Genomic DNA, 23,320 nt, shown 5'->3' with positions numbered 1-23,320 from the left:
GGAAAAAGTACAACACATATTTTTTATATTTTCTTATCCTAATCAAAATATATAGTTCTTATATTAGATTAGATCCTTATTACAATATATGTGCTAACCCAGCTCCTCTACGCCTCCGACTACACATTCTAAAAGGATCATAAGATTGTTGTCAGCTTCATCGTCTTCAGCAAGATTTGAGAAACTTCAGTATTGGAAGATTCCATCACATAGACAGCTGTGGATGAACATTACAAATAAGCTTGCCGACCAAAGCCCAAGCCCGTTATAAGTATCAAAATATTTATTATTGTTAAGCTTTGCAAAATAAACCACTCATCATAGTGGAAATCAACTGAAAAGTCGATTTGTTATTGACATTGTCCCAATAAATAATTAGTTTGTTTTTGTTTTTTGTTTTTTTTAACAGTAAATACTTAGTTTGTTAAAGCCTGAAAGTATAAATTTCTAATCCTAAGTTGGGCCTTTCTATGCAAAACTTTGAAATTATCTCATTATAATTTTCTCCTTTCAACTAAACATATCTAGGTAATTCATGTCCCCAAATTATCTGACGCTAGTGTATACATCTTACTTGTCATTTCACTTGCGATATTTGTTAAAGTTAATGACGACGTTTAGCCACTCATTCACATAATATCAGACACCAAAAAAAGAGAGATAAACCACATTAATAGATAAACGATACAATGTGTGAAACCTCTCTTGTATATTATTGAGGCTAGTATTAGAGTTGATTTACGCTAAAAATTATGATTTGATGTAATTTGTAGTAAAAATTATGGGGTAGAAACTGTAGATTTATGTAGTGAGTTTGTTGTAGATTTTTGTACTTCGATGCTGCTGGGCTCTAGCTATACAAACGAGTGGAGTCGAATCCTTGAGTTGATCGTGGGTTTCTTAAAGGATGACACTCCCCTCTTCACATTACGCTATGTCTTTCAAGCTACAATATATATAAGCATGGGGCAAACACAAATCCAACAAAATATTGACAAACGGTTCGAAACCGCATATTGTCTCTGGGGAATAAGATCGTAGCAGATATGATGGTGCTACGGGTTGTGGTTTAGTTTGAGAAGAAACTAGAGATCAGATGGATACATGCTCTGTTTTCAATACATATGCTCGTTTTTTTTAACCTTTGATAGCTTTCAAAGTCTAAAACAAAAAAGCAGTCATTGTAAAAAAGTTTTTTTTAGATTGAATAAATTTTCACATTCATTCAAAAAAAAAATTGCTGTATAAATATAAGTTACTATTTTAGTAACATAATTAATAGGTAAAATTTTTGATGTATAAACGGTAGTATGTATTATTTTTGAAATATAAAATTAATTTAATTAATTTCAATAAAGAAAATTGTAGAGAGAAATAAAATATATTAACTTGAATATATATATATATATATATATATATACAGATAATTTATGGACGTAAAATTTTAGTTACCAAACAAAATTAACAATTAAAATATAGAAACAATTTTGATTAACTAATTTTAGTGATTATTTTTTGAGAAATCTTTGGCTAACTAGTAGATAGCTAATGTTAAAAGATTAAATATAGTTTATTAATTAATAAAACTATGTATTGAACTATATGATCATTTTTTTGTAAATTGTTGAATTTGTTAGAAATAAGAAAATGGACGTGGGTAGTTATTAGAAAACCTAAAAATTTCTCTAACTAAACAATTTAATATTTGATTTATTATTTTTACAAAGGTTATAACTTAAAATTGTAACTGAATAATAATATATTACAACTTAAACACAACTTAAAAAATTTAAAACTAATTCATGATCGGTAAATTTTTTGAGTCATTAGTAATATATATTACCAATCAAAGCCTTCTGACGGAAACACACATAACATATAGAAAACCATCAACCCTTTTCCATGTTATACATACCACAATTTTTAGATGAGTTTTGTAATGAACTACTACATAGTTATAGCGACAAGCCAACCAAAACATCATCTCCAACTCCAAATTGCAACACCCCTCTATATGGAATACACTATCAACTAATTAAGTGTAGGAACCTTATTTTACTACAATGGGGACAACTGATATTTGTAAAAAATAATAAGAACATAAATTAAAATTACAATACCGAAATATAAGAATAAAGAAGAATTACAGAGTCGAGATGGTTAATCTCTTTCCTTAAATCTTTAAACTTTCCGTAGTGTGACGGTTTCATAGCGATCAGATTCCCAGGATACAACTGCAACATTGTTTCTCTTTACCATCACCAAAAAACAGAATCTATTGAACCTAATATTGTGTTGTACTCTCAGACATAAATAAAAAAATACTAGCATAACTAGTCTGAGTATAAGAATGTGATTTGTTGTTGTTGAAAGTCTATTTTTCTATAATGCTTACAATCCCTTTTATAGAAAAATAATGAGAAGCACAAATTTCATTTTTTTAACGTTGATTTATTACGATACTACAATTATGAAAAATATTACATAGACCATTCGATAACCGACAATACTGCATGTCTGCATAATTGTTTAATAAATCGCTTTGTCCGGGAATTGAAATATGGAGCTCCTATAATGCACAATCTGCAAGAAACTGCATAGCATGAGATTTGAACCCCAGACCTGGGTGTAGAAGCCTTTAAACATTAACCAATAGGCTACGGTGCTTCCATAGCACAAATTTCATTCTTTGACACAGAAATGAAACCTCCATGGTGCACTAATGGAAACTTTAATTTTTGTCAATTAGTATGTGAATTTATTCCACATTTTGACCAAAAGAACTAAAGAGTAAAATTATTATTGTTTTTGACCAATTCAAACAAAATAATATACTTTAAAATATATTTTTTTTTATATTTTATCAATATAAAAGATCAACATATATTTGGTTTATAAAATTAAGTTAATGAAGATGAAGTCCAACTAACAAATCAAAAACCCAAATCCAAGTTCAAATACTTGTTCAAATATTTAATGTGTGTATTTGTTACTTTATACAAGTTTTTCAAATCACACACATTAAACCTTCATTTTTCATTCAAATAAAATTTATTTTTTGACATATGAATACATTATTCATATTGTTCAAAAAAATAGTTCCAACATTAAATACTTGCCATCAGCCATGTGTTAAAAATAAATAAAACAGCTTTAAATATTTGATCAACTTCTATCTCATATTTTTCATGACATACAACGAATTAACAACATTTATATCTGTTAACAACCTAAATACTAAAATTTTATTGACCGTGATATAATACCAGCACGAAGACGCATCCACAATATATAGAAGTGTGTTCGAAATCAACGATCTCAACTCAAATGCTACACCAAAGTTGGATATTGACGTGGTGAAAAATTGGATCTAGAAAAGAACTCAATGATTGTTCACTATGTTTCATGCACCTAAAATAACATACATCAAAGTAACAAAAAAAGTATCATCATTTCAATTCTTTTTACCTAAAATTCGTTACTTGACAAAAAAGTAAATTAATTAATGAGCAGGAAAAAAACTTTATGTTAACATCTAGAAAAATATGGATTTTTCGGAAAGAAGAATTTGATTTCAAAACTTTATGTTAACAACCTAGTTTACTAAACCAAGTCTGGTTCAAACATTTGTTTCCCTTTCACTAAACGTGGTATACATTTATTAATATATATATACATGTGTATTCATCTCCTTCTACAAAGGGCAGCAGCCCTTTTGATGCGTGAGTGAGAGAGGAGCCACCACATGTGACACACTTAATGAAATCCTTGATGGTTTAATCCCTTTTATTGATCTTGAGGGTCGATTTTGGGTTGATATTCTGATGGCTACTAGCACAATCAGGATGGTTTTGATGATCAGATTGGTTACTAACACAATTAAATTGATGAGGGATGGAATAGGGTTGGATGGACTGCAGTGTGGATATATGACTGATCAACATTTGTGTAGATTTGTCTTTGATCGTGAGAGGCGTTCCCACAAACAATGATCAAAAACGATAGTTGCTTGCAGAGACTTCCCTCCTAAGTAGTCAATGTTCAAAGACAAACAAGGGATTTACAGAGACAAAAGAGATTTGTTTGACAAAAGTGAATGAATAATTCAGAAACAATACATGGGTTTATGTAGAAGAAAAGAACACAGTTTTCCTAATGACTTGTAGAAAACAAAAAACGAAAGAGATAAATCCTAGGTTGTCTTGGAGACTGAATAGTTGAATAAATTGGCTGGCACTTTGACTTGATTTTTGAATTGTTTTGATCCTGGTTCGGGTAAACAGACACTAAATAGCTTCCTTCAGCCTGTTGGTTTGTGATCTTGTGATTGGACCTCTAGACAAGGAGAATGGATCTTTGTTTCCTTTTTGACTGAGAAAGACAACTCTGATCTATCATCAGGTTTGGGCCGACTTTCTTCCTTTCTAGCTCGGTCCATAACAACCTCAATGTAGCTTAGCTCATTCTGCTCCAAATTAGTGTCACTTAGCTCATCTAGTTCGTTTAGTCATCCTGCTCCAAGTCACCTGCTGGTTCAGTCACGGTTACATCACCACATGTGACACATCACCACCACCAGTCACCGGCGATCCATGTAGTCATCAAAGGAGTCATCGTAATCCACCATTTATCCCAGCCGATTCAACAGCTACATGTATTCACCATCGTTCACGTATCTTCTTCACCACCAACCACCGATTTGTGCCGCCCTGATCTGAGAGTCACTTAAATTGCACCTTGAGTTGCAGATGTGTTGTCAGGAGGCCATCGACGTAGTCTCGTTGCAACTTGGAATTAGGTATCAGACCCAAACAGTGGAGAACGTGGCAAGCCGAGATTAGGAGTGAATGTAAAACGGGAGGCATTGCGTCTCAACACCACCAGCACTGCACCGATCAGCACCATTATGAACCAGTAACCGGAGACACAGTTCACGTCGACGGAGTCCAAGATCCAGGACCGAAAGTCTAAGCCGTGAGGTTAGGTACCATTTTCTGTGTTCTTGTGTTGCAAGCAAGATATTTAAGTATGCGTTAAACATGTCATGCTTAGGAAGGAATAATAATAACACATGTTTATATAGTATACAAGACAAAGGAAAATACTTAGTTTTATGCAAATTATACTTTTTCTCTTGGTGTTAAAAAAAATATATATTTTTCTCTTTAATTTTGTAAACTGGGAAGAGTTTGGACTACGCCCTAATATATATATACATGATTTTAAGGTTTCAAAAATATAATCCGAGATTTTTTTAAAAATTTGCAAGATATATTTGGTTACAATTATATTATAATTCTACATATTACTAAACATGTTTAGTATTCCCTCTGTTACTAAATATAAGATTTTTAGGTAAAACACACTTATTAAGAAAGTTACTTTTTATCTAAAAAGTATCATTAAATTTTTAAATTAAAACTATTCAACCAATTACAAAATAAAACTATTAAATTTGATTGGTTACACAGTTTTTGATAAACTTAAAGCTACCTAGACATATGAGAACATCCTACATATGGAACATAAAAACTATTCTAAACATCATATATTTAGGAACAGAGGGAGTATCATTTTATAATTGGATTGGTCACTTAAAAGAAAAGGATATTTAATTATATAACTAAATTATATATTAAATAGTAATATGAGATCTTAAAAATTCATTTGAGTTTTTTTTAGCGCTGTAGTAAGAGAATTTCTTCTGACAATGTAACTACAGAATTACAGTTTGATTATTGTTGTAAATGTAGATTCAATTGAATTTATATATTTTGTGTTTTTGTTTTTGTTCATGCATTAAGATGGTGTTAATGAATAATTCCTCCATTTCAAAATGATACATATTTTAGGTTTTTCACACAGATTAATAAAACATATTTAATTTCAATATTAAATACATAATTTCTATCATCATCTATTTCCTATAATTTTAAACCAATAAAAATTCAGAAAATGCAATTAATTTTCTTAAAGTTTACGATTAATCATTATTAATTTATAAAAAGTGCATTGGAAATACAAAAATATAACATTCTGAAACAGAAACAAATTCTAGAATATGTATCTTTTCGAAAGGATGGAGTATTATAATTTAGTAGAGTTGAATGTATTTTAAATTTATAATCAAATCTGGTGTTATTGGATTAAATTCTTATTAGATGGAATATGAAATACATTGAAGAGGTGTTGAGTAGATCAGTTTATTTTAGTGTAATTGTAATGGCAAGTATTTTAATAGATTTAGTTAAATCATCTAATACATGATAGATAAATTATTATATATTTTAATAAATTTCTTCGTATTATCAATTCAATAAGAAAATGAAATTCAGTTAAAATATTTTTAGTAAAACAATTCATTGCATATTTTTTTACCAATCCATTCTTTTTGTAGAATTTGCTTTGAAAAAATCAAGTAGTATATAACTTTCAATGTTCAGCTTGAATCTTAAAATTTTAATTTTAATTATTTTCTGACTCAATTTTGGTTATTTATCTTATTTTAGGATAAATTTGACCAATTTTAGATTAAAAAGAACTGAAAAAATAAATCGAAATATACCCAAATTTTAAGATATTTTAGGTATAAAATATTTAGAACCGATCTGACCTGATCCATAAGTTGAACCGACTCAACACGAAATATAAATTTATGGGTATCTATATGGGTCCAAACTTCTCTCTGAAAAACATGGACCCAATAAAAACCGATTCAAACTCATCCCGAAAATCTTAATGCTCATGTCTAAATGTTACAATGAAAAAATGAATAATATAGTTTATAAAAAGACAAAAAATAGTGAAGTTATATATTTTAAATACTGGAAATATGAAAAAATGTATTTGTTTTAGTCTTCTACAGATAAAAGTATATTAAATCCAGAAAAATCTCTCATAACTGGAATCTAATAAAATCCAATATACATTGATAATATGAGATTTTATTGTAACACTGGATTTGACTCTAAACTTAAATAAAAAAAACTCTAAATTTAATATACACTAGATTTTGACCCGTGCAACCGCACGGGTGTTTGTTTTCACTTTTCTATACATAAATTATTGTTTTCGAATATAAGTGGTATATATTTTTAATGTTAATCATATACTTAAATATTTATATAACTATTTCAAATACAATAATTTTATAATTTACATGTTATAATTAATTAATTGTTTAAACCCGTATGTATTTACCACTTCTTATTATATATTTATCTTATTGTATTTGCATTTAGTTATTAAACAAATTAATATATTCATGAAAAAATATATTTAAAAATAATTTTGTATTTAATTTATGTTAAATTCTGACCCGTCTTTCAAAACTGGATTTTTTTTCCAATATTTTTATTCTTATTCATTTTAGATAATTTATTATTGTATATATAAAAGTCTAAGATATGTTAATTTTTAGACATGTATTATATAGTTTGTTAATTTTAAGCTGTTCTATCATCATATTATATTTTAAATAAATAGTTTATATTTATGAAAATAAAATTTATAAATTTATCAATTGAATATAATTTTATCATATTTATTTTAGTATAATAATTATATTTTAACATGATCATGACTATAAAGTAGATAAAATATGATATAATTTATTTATTTTCATTTTTAAACGATAACTTAAAATACATTAAGTTATTGTTTAAATAATTTTACACAGATTTATTAGAATTTCTAAAATATAATATATAAATATATATTATATTTAAAATGAAAATATATTATGATTAAAGTAGTTACAAAGATTTTATATTATTAACTTTAAAGAAATACATGTTAATTTTTATACATGTATTATATAGTTTGATAATGTTAACCCATCTTACCAACATATTTTTGAACATAAATAATTTGTAATTACGAAAATAAAATATATAAATATATATATTTAATACAATTTTATTATATTTAGCTCAATATAATAATTTTATTTTAATATGATTGATTATGATTATATAATAAATAAAATATTATAGATTTTTTATTTTTAGTTTTATATAACTGAATATATTAATGTATAATAATATTTTACTAATTTTGAAATTAGCGAAAATATTTAAATATAATTTCGAAAATAAAGATCTTGTAAAAATCTTTTTAAGCAGATTTGTTAGAATTTTAAAATAAATATATTTATATTTAAAATGAAAAGATATCAAAAGATATTATGATTAAAATATTTTAAAATTTATATTTATTATTAGTCTGAACTAAAATGTAATATGAATTTCTATGAATAGATCTATTAGGTCCATTTTTTAAAAAAAATCACACATGAATCAAGGTTGTAACTTCTGTTTTAATATATAAGATGAATATCCATTAAATTATAACACCTCCTAAAACTTTATGTTATTCGAAGTCTATTGTATTTTATTAGATTCTGATATTAATATATTTTAATGTATTCTTATATCTATAACAAAAGTAAAATAAATAAAAAGGTTTTCAGATGGATTTGAAAATAATCAAGATATATATTTCCTTTTCTTTTTTTCATGAATTACATTACATCATCATAAGTTTTTATTCCAATATCTATGTATGTGCATTCAAGTTTTCAGGGTTAGTGTTTATCGGATTTGTCTTGTATGTAGATAAGTTTTATATTTATATAAATACCCATAGAGTTTTAATTCGGTTTCGAGTCGGTTCTACTCAACTCTGGATTGGTTCTAAATGTATTATACTTATAAATTCCCAAAAAATGATTATCATTCGGTTCAGTTGATTGATTCTTCCTAATCTAAAATCTGTCATATTTATCCAAAATTATACATAACCAAAATTAAAAGATAATAACTTAAGTAAACATTTTAAACTTCAAACTGAAAATTTAAAGCTACATACTACTTGAAAATATCAAAAATATTCGACAAAAAGAAAGGTTAGTCAAAATCTTTAATAATAAAGTTTATCAAAAACATTTAATAACAAATTAATGTTGAGTTAGTTTTTATTTTATCATTGTTTGAAAACACAAATAACTTCATTATAATACATACTAATTAATCCACAATGTATTAGAAAATCCAACTAAATTTATTAAAATAGTTCCAGTTATAATAACACTAGTTTACATTGAACTATTCTAACTAATAAGTACCTCTAACTTTCAAGGTTTTATAATACGTAAATAAAACGATCCCCAAAACATTATTTAGGAATTAATTTTCTAAACTTTGTTTGTGTGTCATCACCACATTTATTTTGAAAGAAAAATGATGAAATGGATTATCTCCCTCTTACTATGACATATACAAATTTAATGTTAAAACTTTTAATATTTGTTAAAAATCTTAAAATAAGATATTACAGAATCTGGCTACATTTTGTAAATTATATTTATAATAATATTAATATTCTAAAAAATATAAGTGTAAATATATTTTTTATTAAAATGAACTTATGATAAAATAAGTAAGTAATTTTGTATAGTTAATTTGTTTGTCGATGTATAATTATATATTTTCATCAAAATTCATTATAAAAGTTTTTAACAAATAAATTATGACAATTTTAATTAATATTTTATGAACAGTTAAGTTATAGATGATTAATTGAATTTTTAATCTATTAAATTTATTGGATTTAAATATTATACAATAATTGTTGTGTGATATTATTTTTATGAGATAAATAAAATAAATACATTTTATTGATGAGATAAAATTTAAACAAAATATATACTCAGAATTACTGTTTAAAATATATAAATATAAGATAAACAAAATTGTTACTTCTAGCATAATTTTACTTAACTTTTGTTTTTGAAACACAGTTAACTTATGTAAACAAAAAAATAAAGTAAATATTGTTAAGTCAAATGGAAAATAAATAATAAATAAATATTCATGATTTTATTTTTATTTTTATTTTTAATTAATAAAGTAAATTTATATATATATAATTATTTTGAAAGGTTTAGTTTTGTGTATGGCGCAGAAAACTACTAGTAAACAATACAAAAATAAAGGCTTAAAAAAAATATTTGAGAGATTGATACGAAATACCAAAAACTCACACCTGGCTGGATTCAGAATTGGTAGCAATTTTCAATAAGCCACCAGTTCATGGTCAATAACAGCTGAAGCGGTTAACGACGAAGAGGAAATTGCAACAAATCTCTCCAGAAAAAAAAAATTGGTGAATCCTAAAGGAAAGATAATGGCGGAACCAATACTTTCATAAAAGAGGAAATTATCTGAACCTCTCTAAAACTACACAAAAACTTCAACAATTGCCTAACTAAATACTATTGAATTCACATCTTGTGAATTTTGCTTATGGAGTATAAAAGTCAAATGAAAAATATTTAATTAATCTGGAGCTAAACACAAATAAGTTTTTCATAAATAATAGATTGGGAACAAACACATTTTATCAAACAAATATGGATATGAATATGATACTCTTTTCTTTTTATCCCTTGTATATCATCTCAAAGGGAATCTATATCAACGTCCATCACATCACCATAAGAAATCGTTCGAGCTCATGTGATCAGCAGGTGGCGACGAGGAGGTGGCTTGCTGATGCTGATCAAGATTGACAGTGAGATCCATAAGATCATTTGGGTAGGGATAGTGCTCGTTTAGATTTCCGAGGAGCATTGCAATGGAATCGTCTTCATCATTTGGTATGTAATCAAACATTATATCTTCATAGAAGTTCATCTCGATAACTTCCATCGACTCATCCTCTCTTCCATCATTTTGTTTGTGTGGGTGCTTTCTGATGGAGAAGTACTGTAATGAAGCCAAACAAATATACACATATATAAGATGTTTTAGCAGTTGATCATTTTGGGTTGTTCAAAAAAAAAAAAAAGCAGTTGATCATTTTGGTCAATTAGGAGAAATAAATGTTAGAAAATTATTTAATAACCAAACCAAATATAAGCATGAAAAAACTCTAATAAGTTCTTTTACCAAAAAAAAAAAAAAACTCTAATAAGTTCTATGTTGTTGACCAAAACATTATTCAATTAAATTTCAACAAGTCATGTATAGGACTTTAACTATATACTTTCAGTATTGATTTTTACATATGTAAAATTTTTTTTAGCATTAATATTAAATTAATTTTGATAAAAATATTCTGTGAAGATAAACAGAAATATTAAGACTACTAACTTTTATTTTTTTAGTTCAAACCATACTAGTCAAAATTGACTTCAACATCATTTTTTATATATTTATATATATACATAAAATAATAACGCAAATAGAAAACCAAATTCTGAAAAACTGTTCGGTTGGTACAATGCATGTATTCAAAACCAAATAAATTGGCTGCTCAAAATAACTATTTTTTGGAAAGGATAAAACATCACCAAATACTTGACTACTATTTCAAAGATGTAATAAGATAGTAGAATGTTATATTTATGATCAAATATAGCAGAAACATCAATTAAAATCTTCATTTAAAAATCATAAAAATGCAATTAATTTTTTTGTCTGGATGCTGAACAAACTAAATTCAATGACACACTTTCAAATTTCCAATTTTGGACTACTAATCAATCATTATTTAACATTTTGTCTTTTCCAAAATAAAATAAGAAAAGAGAGTTAATAAGAGAGCTCACGAGATTCTTGCTTTCGTCCTCGTAGATTGTTAGATAGTCTCCCATCAATACTCCATTTTTCTTCACAAATTCTCCTTTAATTTTCAACATAAAAGAATTAAAAAAAAAACTATACTTGTTGAAAGAACAAAGTAGTTCCTTAATTACCTGTGTTTTCGAGGACATACATTCTGCTCTTGTTATTGGACCAGTACCTGCGTTTCACATTAATGCAAGCCTTATAAGTTCTCTCGTTCCAAAAATATTAAATTGAAACCGATATAACAAATTCCAAGCTATAAAACATACCACTAACAAAAAATCACTAAAGAACTTATAAGGTTTGTTAAACTATTGGTAGATTAAAAAATGGAACATAAAAATGTTTTCTATCAATATATATAAGAGAAAGGAAACGAGACTTCACTTGTATTTGAAAGACCAAGACTGCACAGAGTCAACATCTCTCATCTCTAATACCATTCCTTCTTTATCAGATAGCTCCGGAAGATTTCCTTCTGCTTCTCTCTGCGCTCCAAACCCATGATTTACTTAGTTACTTTTTAATAAACTAATTATTTTTTGGGTGCAAATAAACTAATTATTTTCTTACTAAGATAGATAAAGGGGATGATTTGATATGATTTTTCTATAATAAAACTAGTAAACTACCCCAATTAATCCATAATGGCTTTTTGTTTGTTTTCTACTTTTCCTTAATGATTTCGAGGAATGCCATTTAAGAGGCAATTAATTAGGAAAGGAATATATATATATATATATATATATACGACTTTTTTTCAACCCCGTTTCAAAATAAAGTCATTTTAACCACTTTATTAACCATTTTAGCTAACTACAACTAGAAAATCGTTTACTTCTCGTGTTTTTTATTCATTGGTTAGTAAGTTTTTACACGGAATATTAGATTGAAGGAGCTATGATCAATCTATTTCGATTTTTTTTCATACTGTATTTCATTTTTGGTGCTCATTCCAAAACTTTGACTTTTAGTCCTTCAAATTTAAAATATAGATAAACCAAATTTAAACTAGATTTTTAATCACCATATTCTTGCTAAACTAAAAAAAATACTATAGTACTGTATAACATAAAAGCTCACACCAAAAGGAATGAACGAAAATACTCCGTATTGATTAAACAATTATATATTTCACATTTTGTTTTCATGTTTAATTTTCCTCTGGTTTATCAAAAAAAAATCCCTCTTGTTTTCCATGTGTTTTAGAGACTAAACTTCTCATTGGTTAAACAACGATGGTTTGAATGGAGGAAAATGTGTGAAATTGCATAATGAGAGAATATGTGGTCGCAGTGATAATATCTTTTTAAATGGTAATAGCCAAATCAGAAATTATATTACTTTTAAAAAACTTTCTCATGAAATTGAGGTTTTAAAATTCGTAGTTACGTAATTGATAATCTTTCATCAATCCATCCCCAACATATTTAGTGTTTTTACCTCTACAAAATTGTTTTAACATTAATTATACCATAAAGAATACGAGAAATGTAAGAATTTACACACCTTTGGTAGAACAATCCTCCCAAGTGACCCAACATCGCTGTTCTTCAAGTGCTTCACCAACAAAACCCTAAGTTTCTACGTACAGTCAACAAAAAATTCAAAAACATTATCATGTTATGAATGTAGAATCGCATATATTCCATTATTTTGGGCCAAAGAAATACATACCTTGTTATCGAATGAGGAGAATCGATAAAAATCTTTTCTAGCAGCAATCTCGGCATTATTTTTCATGGTAAGAGCCACTTGTCTCCTTGAATCAACCAACTCATTCGAACTAGAATTAGGGTTAGAGTTGTTTCTTGATCTTAGCATCGCCTTCTTCCTGTTGATCCTAGCCATCTTAGTGGAGTGTGGATCAAGAAATCCACCTCGTTCCTGCCTCACACCGGGCTTACAAACCAAATAGCCGAATTCACCTCCGGTTTGTACAACCGGGATCTGAGGAAAAGCAACCGATGAGTGAAGAGGCTGATGATTCATGGTCCCCGTCTGATCAAGTGCCGGACATGCAACGTACGAGTAAGGCGGCAACAAGTGCTGAGGCTGCGCCATGGAGAAGTGCGAGCGATTCTTGTTAAGATCCATGGAGAGTTCTTGGACAGAGTTTGCGTTAGAAGAGGAAAAGGGCAAGAAGTTATCCATATTTCCCGGGGAGAGAAAGAGAGTTATGAAGGGAGGTTCGTTGGGGAGATTGAAAAAGAAAAGAGAGGGAGATCGAGTGAGGAAGAGACAGATGTTAGAAAAACACAAAAGAAAACGAGTCAAAATGTTGCAGATGGTTCGATGCTGCACCTTATAGGGATACCCATCTCACCACTCACACAAGGAGAGAGAGAGGTGTATATATGAATGCTAATAGATACATACATACATATATATGTATATGTGGCCTTAAATTGGTGTTTGAATGTATATAATGATTTTTATGGCACAGAAGACCACGAGAAGGTTATTGGCTGTATTTTATGAGAGAGAAGGCTATATATTTACTTTTTTGGACTTTATTAACTTTCCTTAAATTGCTATTAGGATTCTAGTGACTACAATCCAACTAATATGCAGTTGGAAACAATGGGAATTCAAACACTGAAACTGATTTTTTATGTTTTACAAATGGTATAATAACTAGCATATCAAATTTTGGGGAAACTCAATTAGTTGGCATTGATACTTTTTTTTTGTTTTTTTGTAAATACTCAATTAACAGTTGGCCACTAATATTCTTTTAATATCTACATTGTTTAAAACGCTCACTTACAAATTTTACGCATTCAAACATGAAAAAGACAAGTCAATTTAGTTTTAGAAAATATATGATATTAACATAATAAACTTTGTGAAAGTTTAATTAGTCACTAACTATTTTTTAGAAACTCAACTACTGACCATTACTAATTGTACTTATTTTTAATTGCTTTTCACATATCTTTGAAAGGGATTTAAAAAAAAAACAGTTTAAAACTACAATTTAAATTTGAATTCAAAAACGACAAATAAATTAATTTTAGAAATTATATGATATTTATCATTTTCAAATTTTGAAAATCACAATTTATCGTTACTTTTATTTTATATAAACTCAATTAAAGTATTAATTTTGTATATTTCACATATCTCTGGAAAGAAGTTTATTAAAACCAAACAATGAATATTATAATGTAAAGAATTATTTGAAGTCAAACACAGAAAAAAAACTAATTTAACTTTAGGAAGAAATGATATTCAGCACATTAAATTTTATGAAATATCAGTTCATCATTACTTATATTTTTGAAGCACAATTAATAATTATTAATATTTACATGTTTACATATATTGAAAGGTCTACCAATACTAGAATAATTCAAAATCATAGTTTAAATATTATTTGAACTCAAACATTAAAAATAATTCAATTTATTATGGCAAACAATATGATATTTAAGATATTAAACTTTATAAAACTCAATTTGTCGTTATTTATATTTTGTAGAAACTCAGTTAATGACCATTAACCTTTTAATTTTTACATTTCTTTAAAAATATATTTACTAAAAATCAAAACAATTTTTAAAGAATATTTTTTTAAAAAAATTTCTTTTTTAAACTTTTTTTAGAGAGATATGATATTTTGCGTTTTCAATTTTGTGAAAAAAACAGTATATCGTTAGTTGTATTTTGAAGAAATTAAATTAGATGACCAAAAAAAAAGAAACTCAATTAGTGACCATTATTATTTGGATTTTTGAGTGTATTATGGTCTCGTAGAATTTTCTTTCTCATACGTAAAAAAGTGATTGTCTCAGTTAGTTCCATGTAGGCTTTTCGCCATTTGTGTGATCATTTTTCTTCATAAAGTGAATTGATTGATAATAGGAATATATAGGAGCTGAGAGAAAACTAGAACTTTTAGTGGAGATGAAAAAACTGAAGCGATTTACAATTTATGAGAGATAAAAATAAGATTACAACTGAAGAGACGAAGAAACTGTTCAATTTGATAGCAGAACAGAAGAGAAGACACTAAAAATTAAGATGTTGTGGCTAGCGTGGATAACCTCATAGCTCTAGCTCAATCCCTTTTATATACTGGAATTGAGAAATTGGTAGAGAGACTGACAATAAAGATCTTAAAGAGTCTAAGGAATTATTTTAAACGCTAAATTTATGTTTGTGTGTTTACAAACAACTGAAATGGTAGATTCATAACTCTTGTGCACTTCAGGTCATGTTCGCTTAAACCCCGAATTATGAAATGTGTGTTACTTGTAGTTGTAGTAGTGAAAATTTTAAAGTGCATCATTTCACTGAAAAATCAGTCTCTCACCTTGCGGTGAAGAGATTCATAACTTTTAAGCTATTAATCATAAATCATAAAACACATGAAATCATACACATCAACATGTAATTTAATTATTAATCTATAAAAAAAAAATTCTCCTTATTTCTTTCAATAAAAGTTACAGAATCTTAGAAGCCGACACTAAAATCTAAGAGAAACATATATAACAATTATGTAATATATGTAAGCAATAATTTACAAATTAGTGTGTTGTCTATTTAAGTGAGGCCCTTAATTTTGATTTAAAATTAGGGCATGAGGCTTTTTCCTATTTTTATAAAGATAAGCATGACATCTTGTATCTTTTCCGAGAAGTTCAGGATTCACAATTCTATTTTTAGCTGTCCCGGTTTCCCCACTCCGACCTCTGCAGTCCCACCATTCTACATGCAGCTACACACAGGGGCGGATGCAGCATCATAATTAGATGGGGGCACATGATGACATTTTTTCAGTATGTATAGTTCTAGAGTTGCAGGGCATTTCTTTAAGCTGGTACTAATTATTAAAAGAAAAATAAAAATTAGATAGGGGCACGTGCCCCCGTACGTTACCATCTGCGTCCGCCACTGGCTACACATCAAACCCTTTGAGTCTAGAAAAGCCACATTGAGGCTCTTTGTTGTCTCAGAAATGACATTCTTTGTCTTTTTGACGAGTTATCTAAAATTGAAATCACGACTCTACATTTAGCTGTCCCGGATTTCTCCTTGAGAATCCACATCTTTCTTTGTTGCATTAAACTGTCGAGCCCATAACTGTCACAATGAGTCGTCTTGATTTGGATATAATGTCACTTGTTTTTTAAGATGATTACTCTAGAACCAGAGTTTATGGTCCAACTCTCTTTCACCAAGGAATTTTTATGAAGGACTAACCAATATATCTTTCTTTAGCGATCCTAGCATCGTCATAGACAGTCGCCAATCACTCTCAAACTCATCAGTTGGGTCTTTCAACGTCGGTCTTGTATTCGACTTGATTGTGATTGTGTTCTTTCAAACACTGGCTTTAGAATTCGAAGTAAGGCTTCTCTATGGATCAATTCTACATTTTCGTTGTTTTATTTTTTTTTATATTTTTGTTGTTGTGTGCTTCTCCGGTTGTAACCATCTTAACTTAGTAGGCTTCTAAAGAAGAGTTTGGTGTTAGAAAAAAAACACGGCGTTCCCTTCATGTTGCGCTTCTATATCAAAAAAGAATTATAAATTTGTATCATACAAGATGCATTTTTATATAGAACGGAATTTTTGATTAGAGAAAGAAATGGGAATATGTTTGGGTTATACTGTCAATATCTCATTCATGGGCCTATGCATTGGCTAGTTGAAGTAAATTTTATATAATGGCATGACTCCCTATAACGTTTCAACATTGTCTTGTATTTCATCAAACATCAGTTTGTTATTAGAAACGTTAAATACCTAAATCGTTTGCAATTTGATTGGTTAAAGATGTCATAATAAATATAATAACAACAAAACTTGGGTTCACTCTCTGTGGTGAACTCTTTAATTCACCTCCTTTTTTGAAGCCAATCAAACTGCCACATAGGATTGATAAGAAAATGTATTAAGATTTTAAGAAAAGGAAAATGGTTAACGCCGTCGGTTTCTTCTCCTTCATCACCTACAGAGAAGAACATCAATTTTTTGGAATCTAAGGTAGGTTGAGTTACTCTTTTTTATCCTCTTTCAAATTAAGGACATCAATTATGTAGAATCTCCATTAAAAGTCTAATTGTTCTATGTTTTCTAGGGTATTAAAACCTATCAGCAGATTCTAAAGCTCACATATGTCGCTGTATGTGATTTCACTTCTCTAAAGCCTCGTAAGAATATAACACTACGTATTCCTCAACTTTCAAATGCTTTGGAACAACTTCAAAGCAGGACATTGCTTAGTCAGTGAATGCAAACCCCTACATATATCAAAGAACATTAGCCTACACAACCGCAGATTCAAAGCCTCACATCTGTAGCTGTATGCATTGCATTGATTTCACTTCTCTAATGCCTTGTAAGAATACAAAAAAATTCATAACATCAACAGCTCGGCATTCCCGGAACCACGAAAGCCGATCCTTGACAATCTCTGCGACCTGGAAAAAAAGAAGAAGAAGAAGCAGATCAGTGTGACTACATATGTAAGGTAGTAGTAGTAGAGCATTGCATAGGAATGATTCTATCTACACAGATACCCTTGTAGGCTCTAGTCCACTAGTCACCACTGATTCACAGCTTATGTCTGTAGCTGGAAGTGAAGCCTGGAACCAAAAGGTAAAACAAAATCAATATGGCACTCATTTAAAAAAAAGTAAAACTAACTACTAATCTTCAAGATAAGGATTCTTACGTTGGGGGTGTGTTGACAGAAGTAGCTCTTTTCATGAACCAGGTGTGACACTTGCTTCTGCAACCTATCATTTTCCTCCATCAAGAGCTTGTTCATTGCCGTCAACTTCATATTCAGAGCTTGAAGCCGTGAAGCCCCTTTCCTTTGTTTCTCTCTGCATCTGAAGTTTAGAAAAGATTTGATCAAAAAATCCCTAAAACTGCTTTAAGGAGTATTATTATCTATCTTATTAAAACTCAAGTACAAAATGAGATTGTTTGGCAATATGAATAGTAGTTAAAAAAAATAGTATTGTTTGGAAACATGGATAGTAGTAAGTTAGAAAAATAAATAATGGGCTTATGCTAATAAAAAAAATTAAAAGTCCATTACATTATATTAAAAAGTAATGAGTCTATTTTACTTGATATATATATTCAAATCAAAATAATAATTTAAACTTGATTTATATCAAAAATTCATTCAAAAATATACATATATTCAAAATTTGATTTTTACTAACATATTTTCCAATAACTATTATAAAAATATTTTCAATATATATAATAAAAATACAATACAAAGCTCAATTTCAAACAACAACTTAAATTATGGTTTTTTTATTTCATATTAAATTTTAAAATATAATATATGTGATTATTTATATGATTGTACGTATAAAATATTATTAATTATAAGAAAACTTATTTGATGGTACGTATAAAATACGATTAATTATATGTTCACACATATTTTGTAACCTATGATAACACATATATGGATATATATATATATATATAATAGTGATTATGGGTGGGCGTTCGGGTTCGTTTTCGGTTCTTTTTGGGATTTTGTGTTGAGTTCAGATCTTTGAGGATTTGGTTCTGATTTGGATAACCAATTTAAATAGGTTTGGTTTAAATATTTGGATAGAGAATTAATAATTATTTGAGTATTTTTGGAGTTTTGAGTATTTTTTAACTATTTAAGATATTTACGTTTAATTATTTGTATATATTTTCAAGCATTTATGCGAACTTAAAAGTATCATATATATTCTGAATGTTTTTTATATATATTAAATATAAAAATAATTAATATATATAAGTATATAAATATATGTTGGATACCCAAAATAATTCGGTTCGGATCGGATTAGGTTTCAATTCTTCAAATACAAAATTTTTGAATAATTCAGATATTTAATCAATTCTGGTTCGGATTTAGTACTACTTATTCGGATTAGGATCAGTTCGATTCTTCGAATTCGAGTTTTTTGCCCAACCCTAAATAGTAACATAAAAAGTAAATAATATCATATTTTAAAAAAAAATACACCCGCACGGGCGTGCGGGTCAAAATCTAGTTATTATTATACGAGGAGCGTGTTTAAGAACATACATAAACAATGTTTTAGAAGGCAACATGACTTGATTTAGTTACGAGAAAGAGAAATCGATATTGGATTTGAAAGCATAGAATTGGAGATTCTTTTTTTTTTGGTCAAAAGAATTGGAGATTCAAACTTGACAAACAAAATCATATATCTCTGGGCTATGAAGAAGAACTAGCAGATGGAGATCACGTTCTATTACTTCGTTAACGGCGACCTCTTCCTTTTCTTTATTTAGCTATTTTTCTTTTTCTTTTTAATTTTAATACCTTCTCTTATTAATCCTATGTGACAGTTTGATTGATCTCAAGAGTTGAGGTGAATTAGAAAGTTTACCACATGGAGCGAATCGAAGTTTTGTTCATATAAATACATAATATCAACAATGAAAACGTATATGCAGATTGCTGAAAATAATCAGGTCAAGTTCTCGTCTGATGTGTCCATAAGCTAGAATGTTAGACGACAGTATACGTGTTAATAACATTCTTTCGTGTGATAATTGATTTTGATCCATAAATTATCCACACAAAGGTAATAAAGTTCTTGGTCCACACGGTACCGAGTCTGCCGACCCAAATCTTTAACGAATAAATCTATCTCCAATACTTGCACGAAAAGAATCATTGCAGAGAAAATGACATGCAGAAGCTGGTAACGAACTCGTGCCCACTTTATAATGACGCATCAATAAACTCCAAGCCTGGACCAAAACTTGTGTTCATATATACATGAAACCATGAGTTGTAGGCTTGTAACCAAAATGGTAAAGAACAAAATCATTATTCATTAATATGACATAACTACGACTCTACGAGCAGAATGTTTATATAAATAAGATGTCTAACCACGCTTTCACTTTGTCGGTCTTAGTATATTACATGTATATTGTATATATATGTGTCAACTAATTTGTATCCATTAACGTCGTTTCTGCGAAGTTTCTCCTATTCATGAATCTCCCATTTGACATTATCTAAAGGACGCTCTCCTTTTGGACAATTAATCAAGTTATCCACTGATCCACATGTACCTTCGTCCCATATCTATCGTGATTATAACGTAAATATATATAACATAAATATACATAGACATGTATCCAAAAGAACCGTAATAACATAACTCTTACATAAATAACCAAAGTTTTAACAATACAAAACCACACCCTTCCCTCTGTTTGTATACCCAATGAAAGCCACACCAAAGAAGAAATGTGAAACTAAAAAGAAATCAAACGTGAAATGAGTTCTCTGACCCCATGAGAAACTCAATTTAACCCAAATTTACCCTTCTAGTTCCAATGAAAAGAAACACCAACCCATGTGGTGGACCTTCGAATTACATAGATGAAAAAAAGATGATGAAAGTCAGGACCATATTATTTACGTACACATATAATTTACCTCGAGTGAAGTTAACAGTCGAACATAGTAAACCTTGAACCAATCTTGAGCGCTCTTTTGTTTTTCTTGAACAACGCGTGATGAAGATGTTGAGATGAAGAGGATCCGAGGGAGTTTATAGTAGCTAACATCAACATTTCCCCTGATTTTATCTCTCTGATCCAAGCTTCTTCTCTCATCTCAAAACGCAAAGAAAAAAAGTGATGAAGATGAAACCCCAGCTAGTAATGGATTCTATAAGCAATAAGTTTTGGTTTATATCAAGGAGGTAAGGGAGGATCCAACGTTATTATTTGTCGGATCAAGCCATCCTCCATTGACAACACTCGCATTATTCCATATGTTGTTGGAGTTTGAAGGATCTAAAGAGGATGGTGACATGAATCCACTAAAGGTCCCTGAGATCTGACCCAGCTTCCCTAATTTGTTCACATCTTCATTGTTACCTCCAACATGCAGATCTTGAAGTGATGCTAGGGTTTGGAGATGGGATTGTCCCATCATCTCACCACCATTGTTCATGGGTTTGTGTGGATGCTGGAGATGACTAGAGGAAGATGAAGATACCGAAGACCCAAATAGCCCCGAGAGAAGAAAGGGTTTGTTTGCTGTAGAGTTGTTGATGAAGCCACCGTTAATGGCGGTGTGGTCATGACTCATATGATGTGGAAACCCTAGACCAAGAGCACCAAGGCCACTAAAACCAGATGAGAAAAACTCACTCTCTAAACCACTTGATGAAGTCTTTGAAGAATCATTGAACCGGCTTGGAATCATTGGAAGACTATTACAACTGCTCACATGATCTGATAAACCATAGAGCATGGGATGATGATTCATGGAAGAGAAATGGGAGATCTGATGATTAGGGGATGAAGAAGTAGTCTTCGAGACCGTGGAGGCAGCGGTTGCTGGCCGCTTCACACGTTTATTTTTCCGGTAGCTACCGCCTACGGGAACGTTACGGAGGGTCCCACCTCGTGTCCAATACCTCTTGCAAGCCTTGCAAAAGTGCCGCGGCTGAGAGAGGCTGTAGTTGTTGTAGTAACAGAACTTTGTGTTAGAAGAATCGCAACGAGGGCATTTAAGTTGTGGTTGCTGTTGATGCGCTTGCTGTTGTTGCTGCTGCTGATGAGACGGAGCCACAATCATGTTCTTGCTCTGCATAATAGCCTGAGAAGAGAGGGAGAAGGAAGAAAATTTTAGACCGTGTGGTTCAACTAAAAGCAAGAGAACAAATGGATATTATTCGGATCCAAAAGCTAGGAAACAAAAGATAACTGACGCATATTATTTGGGATATATACATATATATATATATAAAGAGAGAGACAGAGAGAAAGAGACCAGTGGATTGGTATTGGGAGAGCTGATGCTAGGCATCTTCTTCTTCTGGTCACAATTGCCAAACATATCTTTCTTGATTAAGCTCTTTTGATTTTGTTTTCTTTCTTTGTTTCTTCACTTCTTTAAAAGAGAATCCTTATGAAACCAGCAGTGTACAGACAAAGAGCTGTTGGCCACTGAAGCTATGATTACTGTTTTAACTTTCACAGATTGAAGCACAAAGATTCTTGACAGATGTTTTCTTAAGCTCTTTATTTTATATTATTGTAATTATTTGTGCCACTATTCATTAACTTTTTGTATATGTCACTAGGGTTTTCTCTAGTTGTACATAACATAAACTACTAGTATTAGTTTGTTAATATTTTGTACAGAGATGTCCAAGATGCCTTTGTACTAAATTTGGTCCTTACACACTTACTTACGTAAATAAATCATATAAAAACCATTTGACATCTTTTTTCTTAATGAAATTTCAAATTTATTGATCAAACATGAAAGAGTTTCATTTACAAAAGAATCAGGCTATGTATAATATACTATAAAGAATAGAGTGTGACTAATTCTATGGAAAAGTCCATCCTCTAAACTAGCCGGTGAGCTGAAACAATCTCTGCAAAAGTCCAGCGTTTCGATACTGCAGACCATACTTCAGTGACACGATTATATTCCTCATCGACCTATCAATAACCTATGTAATGGGAAGCGTAATCTTATTAGAGCATGCTGTTACAATATATATACAAGACTAGCTAGGGTTACATGACAATATAATTTACACATAAGACCTTTCCATATATACTTCCTACATACCCCCTCAAGATGGAGGTAGTTGTCGAACTCCAATCTTGTTAGATAAGTAGATGAAGCGTGCTCGAGC

General features: G+C 29.5%; 2 protein-coding genes across 5 annotated transcripts; both read right to left on the bottom strand.

Moving 5' to 3' along the window:
- Positions 1-10,317: 10,317 nt before the first annotated feature.
- On the bottom strand, positions 10,318-13,954 carry LOC106356333 (B3 domain-containing transcription factor LEC2-like). Its single transcript, NM_001315945.1, is given in 6 exon segments — positions 10,318-10,766; positions 11,612-11,685; positions 11,759-11,805; positions 12,018-12,118; positions 13,140-13,214; positions 13,308-13,954. Coding segments are annotated over 6 exon segments (1,050 nt in total). The 5' UTR covers positions 13,785-13,954; the 3' UTR covers positions 10,318-10,490.
- A 3,792-nt stretch (positions 13,955-17,746) lies between these two features.
- Positions 17,747-22,823, bottom strand: LOC106358058 (dof zinc finger protein DOF1.4). 4 transcript variants are annotated; one of them, XR_001272394.3, is made up of 5 exons: positions 22,441-22,823; positions 21,094-22,266; positions 18,319-18,478; positions 18,164-18,229; positions 17,747-18,064 (listed from the first exon to the last, which is right to left on the bottom strand). XR_001272394.3 is itself a non-coding variant. In XM_013797797.3 (2 exons), the coding sequence occupies exons 1-2, from the start codon at positions 22,504-22,506 to the stop codon at positions 21,349-21,351; spliced, it is 984 nt and encodes a 327-aa protein (XP_013653251.2). In that variant the 5' UTR covers positions 22,507-22,823; the 3' UTR covers positions 20,796-21,348. The 4 variants fall into 4 exon arrangements, 1 of the variants encoding a protein (XP_013653251.2); XR_007314848.1 differs by lacking the exons at positions 17,747-18,064; positions 18,164-18,229; positions 18,319-18,478 and adding an exon at positions 20,031-20,404; XR_007314847.1 differs by lacking the exons at positions 17,747-18,064; positions 18,164-18,229; positions 18,319-18,478 and adding an exon at positions 20,031-20,393.
- Between the last annotated feature and the right edge of the window lie 497 nt (positions 22,824-23,320).

Source organism: Brassica napus, chromosome A7 (genome assembly GCF_020379485.1).
Source record: "Brassica napus cultivar Da-Ae chromosome A7, Da-Ae, whole genome shotgun sequence".
NCBI classification, from domain to species: Eukaryota; Viridiplantae; Streptophyta; class Magnoliopsida; order Brassicales; family Brassicaceae; genus Brassica; species Brassica napus.
Note: the sequence above shows the minus strand (reverse complement) of the source record. Positions and strands in the feature narration are given on the sequence as shown.